General features: G+C 37.9%; 1 protein-coding gene across 1 annotated transcript in view; it reads right to left on the minus strand.

The window, feature by feature from the left end:
* The window catches only part of LOC117394379 (contactin-associated protein-like 2), a 545,795-nt gene that overhangs the window by 209,057 nt on the left and 317,092 nt on the right, over positions 1–19,646 (minus strand). The window contains exon 9 of the mRNA XM_033992589.3: positions 6,132–6,281. Coding sequence (XP_033848480.1) covers positions 6,132–6,281 — 150 coding nt within the window. The remainder of the gene's footprint in view (positions 1–6,131; positions 6,282–19,646) is intronic.

Below are 19,646 nucleotides of genomic sequence, written 5' to 3' on the forward strand. Positions count from 1 at the left end.
TCTTCTATTCTTTTCAATCCTGCAGTACTTGACCTTGCAGAACTGGTGTAAAAAGATAAAACGCATATCACTGGCACTGCCATGCCTGACCTCAATTCAGGAAGAAAATGCCAAGATTCATAAAAACGTCTGAACAGACTGAATGTGGCTTTGCTTTTAATGAGCCTCAGAATGCACTTATCTTGGGCAAACATGCGTTTCCAGCCATTATTACTTAGTAGAATAAAAGTCTACTCCTTCAAAAACTAAATATATTAAGCTGGCTTTAAAAACTCCATTGAACATCTTTGAAATGTATTGAAAATATACAAACGTCCAGTAAATAAGTAGGCCTATTCTTTAACATCTTCAACAATAGTAAACAAATATGCTATTTTCCCTTTTTTTAGAATGCCAATTAATTACTCGTTTAACATATACATTTATTAATTGTGTACTAAATGTACTGAGGAATTAAGACATTAATACAAAGGACAGAAGTTTTTATTGACAAAACTGAATTGACACATTTTCATACTTTTTTCAGTTACATTAGCATACTCATGAGACAAGAAAACACATGTTATTGTATTTGTGTTGGTGACAGGAGGTGACTGGCAGGATTTTTTTTCAGTTTTTAAATGTTTTCTTTTTTTCTTTTTTTTACATTTTTTTAAATTTATTATTTATTTACTTTAATATTTTTTTTTCTTTTTTTTACATTTTATAAACTTTTCCAGGGGTACTGCTCTATAAAAAACAATGCTTATACTGATCCCCGTCTCTCTCGAAACAAGTCGGTTACTGCGGCAACAGCACTGCGTCTTTTTTTTTTTTTTACTCGTATACAAATGTTTGAAAATCTCTAGTCTCTCTCTCTTTACAGTGTAGTATGGAATCTGAACCATGTCAGGGCATCCTTCCATTTGTAATCATCGTTTCTACTGAACTGACCTCATGTAAACTGGCCTTGTCAACAGTAAACATATCTGTGAAATGTGATGATGATTAATATTATTATTTTATAGAAAATGTAAAATAACGGCATTATGTAATGCGTGTCCTAAGATATTCTCTTGAGAAAGAATATTGTATAATATCGAATACCACAATAATATACCTAGTGTGGAGTAGTGGTTAGGACTCTTGACCAGAAGGTTGTGGGTTCAATCCCTGGTGGACTCTGCTGCTGTACCCTTTAGCAAGGTACTTTACCTAGATTGCTCCAGTAAAAACCCAACTGTATAAATGGGTAATTGTATGTAAAAACAAATGTAATTGTATGTAAAAATAATGTGATATCTTGTAACAATTATAAGTCGCCCTGGATAAGGGCGTCTGCTAAGAAATAAATAATAATATCAGATCTATCTATCAGACTGTTATAATATAAATAATACAATGTCACCATAACAATCCAATTTATTAGATTCTGAGGTAAAAATGAATTTATATTTGCTCTTATTTGAATTTGATCTTATTTGCTACTGATTTTACTGTACTTTATAACTGCTCTTAATTGTAATGTGATATTTTGTAATGTGATACTGTTTAATGTGATATTTTGCAATGTGATACTTTGTACTGTGATATTTTGTAACAACTGTAAGTCATCCTGGATAAGGACGTCTGCTAATAAGTTAATTAATTAATTAATAATAACATTATTAATAATAATAATAATAATAATAATAATAATAATAATAATAATAATAATAATAATAATGTACTGTCCCTGCCGTGTTAATGTCAGTGCCAGCTTGAAAACTTTGTGTGTGCTCCAAAGGGCTTGTTCCAGGCTGTTTGAATTCCAGACGACTGTGTGAGCTGCAGCTCTTATGACCTCAAGACTTCAATATCCTACTCTACTCTAGTGGCTGCTCTTTGGGATTTAACTTGTTTCAACCGAATACAAATCTTTTAATCTCAAAATACCGTAGCTGTTACCTTGTCTGACATTAAAGTCTGCTAGTTGCTTCAAGTATTAACTATACTGTTCCAGGCAACTTCCTATAATGACTTAGCATCCTTCAAATGAATAATAATGCAGTGAGCATTGTCAAATGTACAGCAACACACTATTCTATTTCTTTCTTTATTTTACTTTATATGGTTTAAGTACAGTATTACTTCAATTTGGCGCTGCAGCATTTATTTTAAATTGATCAAAATGACTGCAGCCTTTAAACAAGGGCGGCCTTTATTAATAATACTATGCTTTACAAACGCTGCAATATTTTATTAAATGATTTAAGGCATTTTAGAAACGGCGCCATGAGAGGCTCCGATCTGCAGCACTATACTCTTGTGTGTTTTGGGGGCTTGAATACAGTATATTTACTGACAGTTAACGAGAGCCTATTAGGTGGGAGTTGGGAGGTCAGGGGAGTACTGTACCAGTGAATCATACACACTCCTGATTCGCTGGAGAGGAGAGACAACGGCAGTTGAGTGTGATGCAGTTGTTTTTCTTAACAAAAAATATTACCTCTGAATATCGGTTTGATTTCTGTTAAAACTAAAATATATCCTACTCGGTTATTTTTTTTTTTTTCTCACTGTAATTCACCTGCTTGTTTGTAATTTCTCTGTAAGAGAAACCGAAACTAAATCTTCTCATAGATAGTAAGCAAGATTTTTTTTTTTTTTTTTTTTTTTATATATATAACTGTACAAGACTGAGTAAAATTCCAATTGAATATAAAACAAAACAACTAAACCCCCTACAAGAAGATATCTTCAGCCAGCTTTCGGACAGCGCTTAGAGTGACCGGCAAAGCTCTAAGTTCCTCTGAGTTTAAGTTTTTACCATCCAAGCTGATGACGAGGTAAACAGGCAGCCCTTGTTTTATCCCCTGGTGTGTTGGCACTGAACTCTGCTGGAAAAAAAGGGACGTGAAGGACTGCTGTGCTGTAAATAATTCATCTTCAGTTGTCTGTCGGGACAGTACTATGGAGTAGTGGTTAGGGCTCTGGACTCTTGACCGGAGGGTCGTGGGTTCAATCCCTGGTAGGGGACACTGCTGCTGTACCCTTGAGCAAGGTGCTTTACCTAAATTGCTCCAGTAAAAACCCAACTGTATAAATGGGTAATTGTATATAAAAATAATGTGATATCTTGTAACAATTGTAAGTCGCCCTGGATAAGGGCGTCTGCTAAGAAATAAATAATAATAATAATAATACTATAAAATAACATTTGCTTACTAAGGTGAGTGTACATTAGTTTGTATTACATGCTGGATTGAGTTGCAGCCTCATCGGGGGCGTCACATGTACAGAGGCAGAGGCGCGTTTCTTTCTTTATTTTTTGAGCAGGGGTAGAAAAAAAATACCTTTTCCATTTCTTTACTGAGAGCGCCGTTTATTCGAGGGTGGCGTCTATTAAAAAGATGATATCTGAGTGAGGCGTTAATTCGAGGGCGGCGTTAATTGGAAGTAATACATTAAATACAAGTGAGCCAGAATGCAGGGTGGTAATGTGGCTTAGGCTTCAACTGGACAGTTTAGTACAATAAAGGTGTTTTACTCACATTGCAATGCCTTATGATACTTGTCGTTCTGCATCTCTTAAATTAAAAGAGACAAGTAAACGTGGCTAAACGCATTGGACTGAGTTAAAAAGACCAAACTGTGAACCTGGGGTCATGTGGCAATCCTATCAGAAAGCAGTGAAATGGATCAGGTATCTGCCAATCAAGGACCTGGCCCTGCCCATTTCCTTATACCTCATGATATTTGTCAGCAATCAGAAGACAGCACTGAATGAACCCTCACAATTTGCATATTACTGACACTTATCAAACAGCATTGATAAAAATGATGCATCAAGTAAATATCAGGAGAACAACAACAACAAAAGTTACAAGGAAAGTTTTCTGATTTACTGATTTACTGGATCATTGTCCCACACCCTAAAATAAACAAGGACACACTGCAAGACTTAAAATGACTTCAAGCATGTAGCTTTGAAAGCACAATCTTAATAATACATGTTAAAAATATATTTTATTGAGACAATCTTGTAATATAATTTCAGATACTTGTCTATACTGTACTAATAAAGGTCTGGCTGTCAGTTATCCTGTGGTACATTTTTCAGTTGGGTTAGTGAAGCTAAAATTGCCTTCAGAAGCAACTTTCAAGCTTGGGGTAAAAAAATAAAATAAAAAAATAAAAAAATGTGAAAGCTTCCTGAAAGCATGATGCATGATTGAGCAGTGTACAGCTATGGCCAAAAGTTTTGCATCACCTCGAATTTTAGGATTTAAAATATATATACATAAACATAATTTAGATATTTTATTTAACATTGTGTAATTAAATAAACTATAAAAATGATATCACAAAAGTCTACCAGAAGCAATAATAGTTGTATAGTATTTCATGATAGACTTTGAAATGCACATTTTTCAATTTTTATAATTTTTTCATTAAATATATGGAAAACTACAAAGCAGTATGTAATTCAGTATGTCAACGGAACATTATTCAGCAAGTTCCATTTGTCTTTACGAAGCAAAATGTGTCATTTATATAGGGTGATACAAAACGTTTGGCCATAGCTGTAGTCTTTATAAGAATTTGTAATAGCTTTTTTCTTTGGTAGCAATACATTGTTTGGTATCAAACTTGTGTCATACAGTGCTCCCTCGTTATGACTTACATATAAAAGTGTGAAGCATTTAGGTTAGTGAACAAGTAATATGTCCTTACAGAGAAACGTACACATACACGGTATTATGAACTTGAAGAGTGAAATACCACATGTTAGCACTGTGTACCTCAACAACTATTCTAATAACATCTATTGGATTTTAATACTCTACATTATATGAGTACGACATTTAAAAAATATCAGAATAACCTTATGATAAGCAAATCCAAGTCACATCTCCTACCCAAAAAATAAAATACAATCTTATGATGAGTTCAGCATTGACTCACAACAATCAATCCTGGAAAGGGGAAAAAGGATAAAACCTTTTTTTTTTTAAATCTCAATTTCAGCCCTTCATCAACAGCAATGAGCTGCCAGGATGCTAAAAGCCAAAAGCCACAGAATCGTATTTTTTCATTTGGTTCTCAGAAGATGACTGATAAAGCTATCAGTGGCTCTATCCCTCAGAATGAACTGACAGCCAGGTTGATTGTGCCAAGCAGTGCACTCCATAGGAAGACAGATTAGATAGATGTTTACATGGGCTGTGTCCACCAGGGCCAATCTGTCGTTCTAAATGGATTGATATTGGGTTGAGGAATAGGACTGGATGCAAAAGAGGTTAACCTGAAATACATGTATATCACCTCAAGTTTACACAGTTGCCCCGTTTCCTTTTTTTTCTCTTTTTTTGTGTTAAACACCTCTTTTTTGCATCTGAAAAGAAAACACTGAGATTCCCCTGAATACCCACGGCAGGATTTGACAGCAGTTTTCAAATGGAGGGCAGGCGGTGTATAGCAATGACACTCTCCACACGGTTCTCTACTGTTAGACTTGATTACAGGCTAACAATATATTCCTTTTCTTCTCTGGAAACTTATCTTTTTTTTCTTTTCTCAATTGTAACTTTTTTTTAAATTTCTCAATCATAAAACAACTTTGCCTTAATTTATGCATTTTTCTTAAATGTCGCCATCCTTCAAAGAAGGTGTTTTTTTTTTTTTTTATTCTTCTGAGAATGTTTGGCACCAATAGTGCTGTGGTAGGATATATTGATTTACATGAGAATTAACAGTAACAGTTCATAGTAATGTCATTAATGAAACATTTATAGCCAATAGAAAATATTGGCTATAAATGGCACGGACAAGGCGCACAAGTCCATACTCACATTTGGCATGTTACTGATTAAAAGCATGCCAGTCAATAGGGGAAGCAGCTGGTTGGTGAAAGACAGGCAAAACGCCATTGAAGGGGTGGGGACAATTTCAGGAAGTACAACACTCTGGTTTACAAAGAGAGGTCTGACCATGTAGTTCCAGATATCATGCTTTAAAATACATGTGTTGCTTTAAAAACAGTGACCTGTATAATGAATGGATGTGTACAACAGACATGAACAACAAGTTTGTTGTTAAGAACTCTACATGGTGTTCAGTAAGTTATGTAACAATGGAAGGTGGATATGGTAGAAAAAAAAGAAAATTACCTCCAAAGTAATATTTATTTCCAGTCTTAATGTAGAGTGGACTGTTTGTCCGTACAGCCGAGGCCTCATCTCCATCAATGGTGAGCATGGCAAAGTTTTCTTTGGCCAGGAAACGCACATTGTGCCACTGACCATCATGAAGTCCAGAGCCTAGAATATAACAACAACAACAACAAAAAGATAAGCAAGTCTGTTTCCAGTGTCGACAAAAGTGCTGGACAAATATGGAACTTGCACCATTATTCTTTTTTAAACAGGGTTGACCTTTCTGACCTTCATCTGATTAAACCATTGAAATCGAAATAGTTCAAAGAGCTCATCTTCAAATGAATAAACTCACAAAATGATTTTATGAAAAACAAGACTTTTCTGGTTTCAGCACAGTAACACTAATGTGAGTTTTTTTTCTCTTGAGTGTGGGGTGTTTGGACTCTGTTATTTGAACATTATCAGCCTATGCACCAATGGTGCTACCTTCAAATTGAGCACGGGAGCTTTCTTCTTAAGACTAATAAAGTTCAGGATTACTTTCAAAATTCTCCCGCTTGCCTACAAGGCCCTTCATCACACAGGTCCAGAGTATCTCTCCAACCTGCTGACCCGATATGTCCCTGCACACAAGCTGAGGTCCTCTGACTCTGACTTGCTTGTTATACCCAAGCAAAAGTGCACCACACTCGGAGAGTGCTTTTTTAGCTTCATGGCCCCGACTCTCTGGAACACAGTTTTAGTGCATGTGGCTCCCTCAGTCGCTCGCTTCAAATCAGCTCTCAAGACCCACTTGCTCTCTCTTGCTTTCAATGCTCTTTAAGTCTGATATCTGTTATTAGCTACTGTCTAAATTGCTATTTCAGGTTTTTCACTCCATCTTATTTGTATGATTCTATATGATCCACACATCCACAATGTTTAGAATTCACATCCTAACCTTGCATTTAATGTATTATACCTGTATTTAATGTATTTGAATTGGTTTTTTTACTGTTTATATTTAATGTACTATACCCTGTATTTCACTGTATTTAATGTATTATGCATTGGTCCACTATGAAAGGCCAGGGTTCTCCCCAGGAATTCTAACAGCCGGATGGGTGAACATTATAGCCGGGAGCACTTTTAACGGAAAAATAAACTTGCCTTACCTTAAATATATAATACGACAAAGAATTTGAATAATGTGTTGTCTTTCGTTGACTATATCTGGTTGCGCTTTTTTATGTTCTACATTTTCTTTTTCATTACTGTTTTTTATTATGGTAAATTACCATGCTTATTTAGGCACTCTACGATTTGACTGGGGAAAGACAACGTAGGTAAAACGGTAACCTTTTCACTTCCTTTTTAGCTTAATTATTGAGCTTACTGCTTCATTTAAATTGTTTTCTTTATGTTACGTTTTCAGGGCATTTTGTTAATGCACGTCTATTTTTTTTCGCTGTTCTACATTTTTTGAATGCAACTGTTAATTTCAATCATTTTTTTAACACAACAGTACTCACACACGTTTCGTCACCATCATAACTTGCATGAAACCGAAGTGTAATAATCGCAGTGCTTACAAAGGTACAACTGAGGAAGTCTGCACCTCCGGTCACTTTTTTTTTTAATTAACAAAAAAGCTTATTCACTGCCAAACATGAACTACTTTAGATGTGTAATGACTGCAGTACAGGATACTGACCTTAAGGTTAGGGTTCCGGTGTAGGGAGAGATTATTCATTGTTTTATTAACAATAATATGATAGCCAATCAGAGTGCAGTGTCCTGCCAGAAACATTTTGTGGTACCTGTCCAGCACCTCTGCACTTAAGCATTTGTATGTCAGCTGACAAGTGTTCAGCTGATATCGCATCACGCCTTTCTTCTTAAAGGTGTACAGCCTCTATATATGAACCCCCAATATCTCTTACAAGCACCTGGGTACATACTGTTACGATATCACAACAAAAGGAATACACTTTTTTTTTTTTTTTTTTTTTGGTGCATATGTATAGCTATTATGTACTATATATCACCTTACAGTACACTAATAGCACAAAAAATTGACTGAATGATAATACCCGAAAATAATCTTAATTATTTTTTTTTAAATAAAATAGCCTCCTTGCACATTGCTCTGCATTCGCCGCAGACCACTGTTCACACCGAATGCGGCAGGGGAAAGTCAGTGGGTAGTCTGTTGTTTCGTCACGACTGCATGTACAGTGACTTTTTATTGCCAAGAAATAAATAGCAAATGCCAGCGGGAAGGGAAAACTCTTTTTATACATAAGACACAAAGCTTAGTAAAAAAAAATATTCCAAGTAATAAGGAGCAAAACATTAAAATGTTTTTTTTTTTTTTTAATTTTTATAAAACCTCATTTTAACCCCCCACACACACCATCATAATCTCCCCACAATTACCAAAAATATCAGACAATTGTGTTGTTTAAAATAAGATAAAAACATGTTGCTTTTAAAAATTGAGATATTTTCTTTCTTTCTTTGTGAGTTTTGTCTGGTTTTCTGGGTATCGTTAAAGAGAGTGTGAGTTAAAGGCATCATTATACATTGATATTATTGAGCATTATCGTATACACATGATTAAAAAATGCAACTACTGCCATCACATCATATCAAACCACGAGTTTTCCCCCTTTTATTTATTTATTTATTTCATCCTCACAAAGGACTTTCCCCTGATTGGCTACTGGTAGTTTATGTCAGTGCTGAGCTGCGTCCAGTGTGAATGCCTGTGGCAAAGTGGCTGCTGATTAGAAACAGGTGCAGAGGTGATGCAGTGCAGAAATAATCACACAACGAAAACTGTAATCCAGTTTGGAAAAAGGGGTTTCTTTTATTTGTAAACTCCCGGTCTGGCGACCAAACAATAATCCTCCGGCAATACACACCAATGTGTAAAGCACGGAAGGTTTGCAAATAATGGGGATCTCTCCCGGTGCTTCCAGTTCCGTGTCACTCTAAACCAAGTGAAGGAAAAGATTTACGATCCTCCGTCCCCTTTATGCTATCACGCATGACCCCTTGGTAAACGAGTGCAGCTGTCTCTACTGTCTGCAGCTGCTACATCGTTTCCCTTGCGGGTCAACACGTTCCTGCAACGGAGTCTCGCCTTCTTCCAGACTGACCGACTTCCCGGCCCACGGAAAGAACTGTCAGGCCAGCCTGTCCAAAGACTTCCCTTTTCTCTGCTTAGTGCCCTCACAGGTCGGGAGGGAGATTTACAACCAAAGCTCATTATATTTCTGTCACAACGCCCCTTTATTGTTAAAGGCACAGTAGCATCTGCAAGACGGGCGGATCTGTTTTTTTCAGCCAGGAGGCGACAGCCACTTTGCCGGGCGGCCCACCAAGCTGAAAGGCCTGGGGAGAAAAATGAAGGCGCTATATAAAATTGACAGTAACATAATTTACTAATGATCAAAAATTGTTCTTCAAAATAGGAGCATTAACAACAATTAACAATTTAAAAAACTTAGTGTTTATATGCTGTTGTATCATAGGGGTAATTAACACGGGAGACGTGGGGGACATGTCCTCTTCATTTTTTCTACAACGGGGGAAATATCCCCCTCACATTGTACCAGTACTAAAACCTTTATTTGTCAATAATGTATTCATATAATCACTAGTCAATATAGATCCTCCACTGGGACCCAGCGGAAACACCAATCATCAGCACGAAGTGTTGCCACGCAATGCATTGTGTGTGATCGCAATGTCCATGGTCTCAATACTATATGAATACATCGTATAGTATACCCCCCCCCCACACACACTTTCTTTAAAGAGGGAGTTCACGGACGCAAAAGTTATGCCACTGTGTTGCATGCACCACTTTTGACTTCCTCTGTTAGAGTTATCCAAACAGCACATGCTGTATCTTAATTTAGCTTCTGTTGGCTCACATGGGATAGGCTGTTGTTCATACAAGGTAATGTTTGGAAAAGCTAAAATAGGCCAATGGTCTGAATAAAGTATACATTTGTTTGAAATGGATATTTACAGCTGGTATCATGGCTTGAGTCTCGAATGTGTTAACCCTACCTCAATCCTTAGAGTGGAATGGAATGGAATACATTGTCTAATGTACGGCATGCTTTATTCATTAACGTTTACATGATTAAGAGTTTAGTTAATAATCTACATCTGCGTGTTTAAAGCAGTTTAGTGTTGCATGTTTTTTAAATCCCTTGTTCTTTAATGGCAGCACTGGGATAATTGTAGCACGAGGGACGCTATCATGCAATGGGCTTTTGTAGCATGGTACCACAGGAGTGACATTTGTAAATTTTGACATAACTTATAAACACTGGTAAACAACTGCAGCTACACATTATCACATTAGTAACTATCTGCTAATGTATCAAGATTAACCAATATACTACAAACCTGTAAAGACAACTGGCCCTTTTTAAAACTAAGAAATAAAAATTGAGGAATAAAACAAGATAATGTTGGAAAACTAGTAAGAAACAACAGCTATAGGAAGGAGGAGTTCAATTTTAGCAGTTCCTTGCTAATCCAGTTAAAATGATTCCATTACTTTCTAAAATTGTGTGCCTTTGGAATAGGGTCCTAAGAGTTTGGCAGACCCGGATGTCTGTGCATGTTTTACATTGTTGCTGCTGTCATGCTTTGCCTGCAAGAGTTACTTAAACAAACAGAACAGCTTGAAGTGTCAACCTCTGTGATTTAATTCAATTCTCGTAATCCTCCTCAGGTGCTAAAATTGATTTGCGATGCAGTTAAATACACATTTCAGGCAGAACGTCAACTTGAAGTGATTGATGGTTTGAAACATGCAGTTTGTTCTCGCAAGATCTGAGGTCTTTAAAACAAATTCTGACTTTTGCTTCCATAAGTTTTTTCTTATTATTTTGATCCAGATGTACCTCTAGGATCAGACTCTGAGTGCCTCTTTCATTTTACTTCCTTTCAATTACCTGACCTGTTATCTTTGAGTTTTTTTCTACATGAACGCATCAAAAACATACAATCACAGTGCAAGCGGTGTCATCCATCTACAGTACCTACGTTAACTGAGAAATATCACATATTTAATAGGAATACTTAAGATCTGTTATTATAAGGCAAGGGTATGTTAAGTTGGCATTCTAGTACACTGCATCATTATGCAACCAGACCCAGATTCTGTTGTTCTAATGGAAACTGGAGCTCTATCACCTCTGTCAAAATCCCCTACTCTGCAATGTATGCACATTTTTGTGGTCTTCTGACTCCTCATGTGGACCACTATACCTATATAAGATGTGTATTCAGAAACATTCACCAGAAAGCAGATGGATCGCAATTACTTCACAAGGGGCATGATAGTGGGTGTCCGTGCAACTGGCTCGGGCCTCACTCCAGAAAACCACCACTGAAAAACACAACAGCAGTGGCAAGCAGGCTATGACAGATCAAGCATTGTGACAATAAGCAGACATGCTACAGTGGCCCACATCAAAGAAACCTTCAGCACTAGACATGATGCACCACTTTCAGCTGTGTGGGTGTAACGGGCAGTGTTGTGTGATGCACTGCCGTTACAGATTCTGGACCATCAGTGAGGTGACATGAGGGTAAAAGCTCTATAGCCAAGAAATCAGAAGTGCCCAGCTCTTTTGCATAGTGGTTAAGACACTTGCTTGAGGTGTGTGGGGTCGCTGTTTCATGCCCAGCCTCCAATGTTGTAATACAAAAAACAAAAACAAAAACCTCTCAGGTTATATATTGCTTTGTCTTTCATTCATTTGGGAAAAAAAAAAAAAAAAAAAACGATGACAATAAGATTGATTTTCAAGGTTCCAAGTGTAGATTAATGTAAAAAAAAAACCATTTCAAAATGAATAATAAACAACCTAACAAAATAATACCTGATGCATTTATTTCTGTTTTGTACCTTGAAGATCTGACTTTGAAAAAAACATTATGAGCAAAAAAAAAACTTTGCCCTCTTTGATCTACTGAAGCACAAGGTTTTCACAAAGTCCACGAGCAAACATGCATCTCACTCAACAAAGACATCTGATCTCTGGTCATGTTTATTGACACAGGAATAAGGTTATACCATTCTACCTTTTTATTATGTCTTAAGTATACTACATTATTTTTATATACCTTTGTCAAATATAACACAATAGCTATTCTGTCATTCCCCTCTGGTACACAGGTTATGGGAAGTATACAGTAGGTATATCTGCAAGGAAACAAGCCCATGCCTGTTCTGTATCTTTAAAGCTTCATTGTGATATAAAGTACATGTGGTCAGTAGAGCTGTAGCCTGTAACTAAATACAAATATATTGCTACTATGAGCGTTTACAACATTTACTTTTTTTTGAAATTTCATTCACTGCCATTATAATGGAAATATACAGACTTGTCCTTTGAAACTTTAACTGGCTAGCAGCAACCCACAAACAGAGCCGGGCCTTGAGGAATAACAAATGATTGTCAGTATTTGCCTCTCTACGATATACATATTATAGAAACACTGTGGATCCTCCCGAGGGTGGGAGTTTCTTATCAAGCCTGTTTCTGCTATCACATCCACCTTCACTCGGCACAGTCCTGATAACACACTGCTTCACAGGTCAGAATATAATTACAGTGCACTTTCTGAAAAGGGCATTGCTCTCTGATCCATTCTCTTCATAGCTGAGAGATACGTTTTTCTTAACATTCTAAAGCCTTGCACAGCAACCATATTTATCAAACCCCTTTGATACTGAAACTGCCCCCTTGCTTGCAGCCATTTCAAAGCGTGGTCATCTTCAAAAGACAATGCATTACCTTTTGAATACGGTAATTGGGGAGGATTGACATACTTGTAATCTTACTCGGAAAAGAATAGTTGTTCTCGATTGTACTTGGATGATGCTATCGGAAATCGACACTACGAAAACTGGAAGTGGCATAACATGCATCACTTAACAACTTAACAAACCCACAGCTTTATAAACAGCTTTAACAGAACATTATCACCCACTGAAACAGGTGAATCTCTGCTTGGCTACAACACAGGGTGTCTACAACAGAAAGGATCAAATAGAGTTTACTTTGGCTGCATAATACTTTTTTCTTTTAGGCATATCTCTCATCATTCCCCTTCAAGATAGCAAAATTATCTTAATAATGTAGTTATTGTCCAGTGCAGGGACATGATAATTACATGGGGATTCCTTGTAGAAAGCAGAAAAAAACTACTGGGATACCATTATAATGTCAGTGCATTTCCCTAATCAAACACCAACAGAAGCATTAGTAGACAGATTACAAGCAATGCCAGTATTGTATTTGGACTTCATTTTGCATGCAGGCCCTGAAACAGTAGCACCCTGATACTGATATGGTACCGTGGTATACCACAATGGAATACTAGTGTATATTAGTTCACATAATTGTGATATCATTGGTATATTAAAATATGAATATTTTACCACTGTGGTACTGGTCCATACTATTGTAGCTTGCATTATGTAACCAATGTTTGTTAGCAAAAATAAACCTCTATATTGTCACTGTGGTAGCAATGCATTACCATTTAAGTTAATTTGGTAAAGGTTATATTTGATTATCCCCTGACACAAGGAGTTAATTGAGCTGCTGTGGCATTCAGAAGGAGCTGACCAGATCATTGACAAGCTTGATGCTGATTTAATTGCAGTTTATTTCAGAGTGTTTTCCAACAGGTGGTTCATTCATTGCTCCACTAAGCATTATTGACCATGAGTCACAGCTGTGGGAAGAGCAGCCAAACATAGTGACTGACCAACCTGCTTGAGTAGCAATAAGACTGCTTTGTGAAAAACAAATATAAGCAAAAGCTAGGATCATGGCACCTACAGTAATTGAATCTGAAAAAAGAGCACTTCCTGAAGAGGTTCTAATTGTTTCATGAACCACTTGCCTGCCGCTGCAAGTACTAGGCATGTCCTCCTTGAGTAATGCACAAAGATGTTCTTTAAATTGTAATTACTGCATTACTTCGAATTAACGCCTCACTCGGATATCAGCTTTTTAATAGACGCTGCCCTTGAATGAACGCCACTCTCAATAAAGAAATGTAAACGTTTTTTTATTCTACCCCTGTTCAAAAAATAAATAAAGAAAAGTGCAACTGTGGCTATGTACATGTGACGCCCCCGAAGAGACTGCAGCCTCATTCCACCATGTAATACAAACTAATGTACACACACCTTAGTAAGCAAATTTTATTTTATGGTACAGTCCCCACAGACAACCCAAGATGAACTACCTACAGCACAGCAGTCCTTAAAGGGCTTTTTTTTCCCCCAGAAGAGTTCAGTGCCAACACAGCAGGGGATAAAACAAGGGCTGTCTGTTTACCTCAAAAACACAAGAGTATAGCTGCAGATCGGAGCCTCTTCTAAAATGCCTTGTAATAAAATATTGCAGCATTTGTAAAGCATAGTATTATTAATACAGGCCGTCCTCGTATAATTGCCGCCCTTGTTTAAGCGCCACAGTCATTTTGATCAATTTAAAATAAACACAGCGGTAACCAAATTGAAGTAATACGGTATTTTCCTTCAATTAACCTTGATTTATTTATCTTGTAAGGAGGCTGTTGTTCAAGGGATTCAACCTGTGTGCTGCACTCAATTAGCACTAGCATTGCACAGCTTGCTTCCATCTAGGCAGGGATTTTGAAAGTAAGCAAACTTCTCCAGTAAGAAAAAATGGTTTTGAGGGAATGGGATAGATTAAAAGGCATTATGTCTGCACGGTAGCGCAGACATAGTTAAGGTTTGAACGAAGGTTCTGTTTAAAGTCAATTTTACAACCATCTCAAAAGGGGGGGTAAATCCCCATCGATATGCATGAAAATTGGTGTGTGTGGTCGGATTGACAGGCTCAACAAACCCTGTGAACGTGGTAGCATTTGGTGAAATACTTTTTGAGATACAGCGTGGCGATAAAAACAGCTGTTTAAAAAAAACAAAAAGAAAAATTAAGACGCTTTTATATATACCTGTATGTCAAAAAGTACTGCTAATTAAAGAACCACACTTACACATAGTCCTGGGAGTGTAGATATGCAACGGGGTATTTATATATTCGGGGGGGGGGGGGGGGGGTCCTGGTTTTACCAAAATTGAACCAAAAAAGATAACGGTCTGACGTCTCTTCTGTTTAACGTCAGTGCTTGGCAGCGTTGCTTTCGACCGTTCCATTTCATTGAATAGGGAGACATTGAATAGCCTATAGTTCAGCACACACGGGTCAGATCTGTGTTTCTGTCTGGATAAAACTGGTAATCAGTGATAATAATTAGTGTTTGTGCCTTCAGCTGATAGCTGATAGCTGGGTTGTATTGTTGCTCACCAGCGGAAAAAAAACCAAAAAACTTTCACAACTAAAGGGGGAAAGAGGTGCCGTGGCTCAGCCTTGGAGAGCCCTGGCACAAATTAAGCACTAGTTAAATAATAAAATGTAAGCCTCCGATAAAGGCGTCTACCAAATGGATAAAAAATAATAAAGACTACAATGTATTTGTTATGATACCTCCTATTTTAAACTCCAATGCTTTTTTTGTTTATTGAAGACACCGTGTAACAATTTTTTTTTGTTTTTGTTCCGGGTAGTAAGTGTTATTTCCTAATTGCTTATGCCTCAAAAGTATAGAAAATGGCTATTATTCCCCACAAACTTTGCTTTTCTGACCAGGACAGTGATATTTTGAAATTTACCTATTTTCCAGAACATTCCAGATAGATTCAGTGCTGAGTAAACTTGGAGTAACTTCTAGAACTTTCTAGAACTTTCCAGTAATATAAATAGTAGTATAAATACAGGGACCTTAAGCCCACCAGTTCAGTTTAGTTCCAGCTGCATATACATATCTGCATTTCTCTGAGATGGCATCAAGAGGCTGCAAGCATCCGGCAGACACATTTTGCTATGTCTGCGGCCAATTTATCAAGACAAGAGCGAAAAAGTACTCCGTGGAAGCATCTGCTAAGATGTGTGAGGCCTACAAGGCATATTTCGGCATGCCTGTCTGGGATCAAGACAAACCCTGGGCACCTCATTTCACCTGCGAGCACTGCAGAAAAACTCTGGAAGGTAAGATGGACAATTGTTGCTCGGAATTTTATGTTATATAATTTGTTAAAATTTTTAAAATTGTAAAAGTTTTTAATTTTAAAATGTTTTACAATTTTCAATGTTATTGAAAAAATATATCATATATGAAAAATGTTGCGAGAATCTCTTACACATTAGTCATGGGTGAAATAAATGTATTTTTGTAGGTACAGAGGGGAAAAGACATGAAGTTCGCTATCCCAAGAATTTGGCGGGAACCCACTGTTCACTCAAGCAACTGCTACTTCTGCATGGTGGACCCTTCCAAACGTCGGACTGGCAAGAATGCACCTGCTATCACGTATCCGACCTTCCTTCATCCATTGCCCCGGTGCCACACTGCCATGAGCTCCCCGTACCCACTCCTCCGGAGAGAGAGCAGCCGTCTTTAGAAGAGAGCAGCAAGTCAGAGAGCGAGGAAGACGTTGTAGATCCAGATGACAATTTCAGAGGTGGAGCTGAGGAGAGAAACCCATACTACCCCAACCAAAAAGACCTCAACGACTTGATTAGAGATCTTGGTCTCACCAATGCCGAGCTTTTGACGTCTAGGCTCAAGCAGTGGAACTTGTTGGATGAAAGTGTGCAAGTCGCAGATCAGAGGAGGCGTCACCAACCTTTTTCCAGCTTCTTCACCCGTCAAGATGGGCTCTGCTTCTGCCACAATGTGACCATTCTGTTCGAGGCAATCGGAATCACCTGTAACCAGAATGAGTGGCGCCTCTTCATTGACAGCTCATCCAGGAGCCTCAAAGCCGTGCTGCTCCATAATGGTAACAAGTACCCGTCTCTTCCCCTGGCTCACTCGGTGCACCTCAAAGACGATTACAACAGCATCAAGACCTTGCTTCAAAATGGTGGCATTCCTGATGGGTCTCCAAGGCGGTTTTACCAAGTTTCCCTGCTATCTTTGCCTTTGGGACAGCAGGGACACCAAGGTGCACTACCACAGGCGGGACTGGCCACAGCGGACCGAGTTCTCTGTGGGGAGGAACAACGTCAAGTAGGAGCCACTGGTGGACCCCCGGAAGGTGCTGATGCCACCACTGCACATCAAATTGGGCCTTATGAAACAATTTGTCAGAGCTCTAGATAAGGAGTCGGCAGCCTTCAAGTACCTTCAAGACTTCTTCCCTAAGCTGTCTGAGGCAAAGGTCAAAGCCGGTGTCTTCGTCGGACCACAGATAAAGAAGATCCTGGAGTGCAATGAATTCCCCAAGAAGCTCACTAGTAAGGAGAAAGCGGCTTGGAACAGCTTTGTCGCAGTGGTTCGGGGCTTCCTGGGCAATCACAAGGCCGAAAACTATGTGGAGCTGGTTGAGACTCTGGTGAAGAACTACAGCACAATGGGCTGTAGGATGTCCCTCAAAGTCCATGTCCTTGATGCTCATCTTGATAAATTCAAGGAGAACATGGGAGCGTACTCGGAGGAGCAAGGCGAGCGCTTCCACCAGGATATACTGGACTTTGAAAGCCGCTACCAAGAATAGTATAACGAGAACATGATGGGAGACTACATTTGGGGGCTGATTCGTGAAAGTGATTTACAGTATAATCGTAAATCTCGAAAAACTACTCACTTCTAAATCTTTTGTAGTCATTTTTGTATTACTTTAGTATAAATACATGTTAATTTGGATTCATATGTTGTTTTTTTCTGACTTTATGTGAACGAAAAGACACAAATTCGCCCGTTTTCTCATTGGAAATAGGTACATTTCAAAATATCACTGTCACAAAAGCAAAGTTTGTGGGGAATAATAGCCATTTTCTATACTTTTGAGGCATAAGCAATTAGGAAATAACACTTACTACCCAGGAACAAAAATTGTGTTACATAGTGAGATCGTTGTTATTGGGTTTGTGATTATTTGTTTCTATCAAAGTTGTAATTTGCTTTGTTAAACTAATGATCTGACTGACAGCTTTACATGGCCCAGCTTGAACAAAACTCGATTCGTCGAGGAACACATTGATTCACATAAAATAAATACATACTGCCTGCTGGATACGAAAAAAGAAAGAAGTCTGTCAATACTTGTAAACGCAATACTGTAAATGGTTATGATCTTGTATAGCGTGGGTTCTAAAAAAAAAAGAAAAAATAATGTTTTGCCAAATAGAATACACTACAAATGCATACTAATATATGTATGCGTGTTATATATTCCATATTTAAGCACATACATTAAACACTTTCTGCTATTTGTTTACCTGTATATCGCTGCCAAAGGACGTTTGTGATTTTTTAAATTGACCGCGCACGCTGGTCCACGAAGTTGTTCTTCAACTACTACAGAATGTTTGATACCTTCTTCACAACGCGAAGTAATTTACTGACAGGTGGGTAAAAGCTATTATTAATCATTTGTGTTGATTTAAGAAACCCCTGAAATAAGGATGTATCAGACAGCAGTAGAACATCCGCGAGTACAATAAAAAGTTATTGAACTTTTGTTAATGAAATGGGTCAATAACAATATATTTTTTAGAAAGTATAAGACATGGCTGATGACGATAATCAATCGGCATGAATTGAGAACATAAATAAATTAATACGACTCGCAGTGAATAGTCTAAAGCCGGTAAAAAAAACTCCAAAAAAATCCATTACAATACAGTATATTATTAATAGTAACAATACAACTGTACAACTATACAGAATTCTATTTATTACATTTTGAGTAAACTTTTGGGCAATTCAATTTAGAAATGCATGTAACCTGTTATTGTTATTGTTTCATTTTTAATAAATACTCTTAGTATATCACAGATTATTATATACATTTTCAGATATCCAAATCACTATACAGAATTATATTTATTACATTTCAGAAACCTTTTTTTCCCTTGGTGGTTAGTCCAAATATCTCCTATCTAATTCAGGTAAGAACTGACAAGACTTGAAAGATGCGCCCGACAGATAGAAGAGAGAAGAAGCAACGGCAAATCCAATATGGCATCAAGACCTTGAATTGCACACATCCTTCTGCCTAAAAACCTGCAGGATCTTTCTAGAGAGAGTGGACAGAGCCACATAACATGAAGAATAACTGCTCCCTGGCAGTACTGTTCAAATAATGTCACCAGCTCTTCAGCCTCAGGTACAGCCCTTCCTTTCCCCACCTTTCCAGCCTCAGATAGAGCCATTGCTGTCACCACCTCTCCAACCTCAGGTACAGTCCTTGCTGTCGCCATATCTGCAGCCCCTCTGGCAGCCGTTGCTGTCCCCACCTCTCCAGCCTCACGTACAGCCGTTGCTGTCCCCACCTCTCCAGCCTCACGTACAGCCGTTGCTGCTTCCACCTCTTCAGCCTCCAAGGCAGCCATTGCTGTCCCCACCTCTCCAGCCTCAGGTACAGCCGTTGCTGTCGCCACATCTGCAGCCTCAGGTACA

The sequence above is a fragment of the Acipenser ruthenus genome, chromosome 3 (assembly GCF_902713425.1).
Source record: "Acipenser ruthenus chromosome 3, fAciRut3.2 maternal haplotype, whole genome shotgun sequence".
Lineage (NCBI taxonomy): Eukaryota > Metazoa > Chordata > Actinopteri > Acipenseriformes > Acipenseridae > Acipenser > Acipenser ruthenus.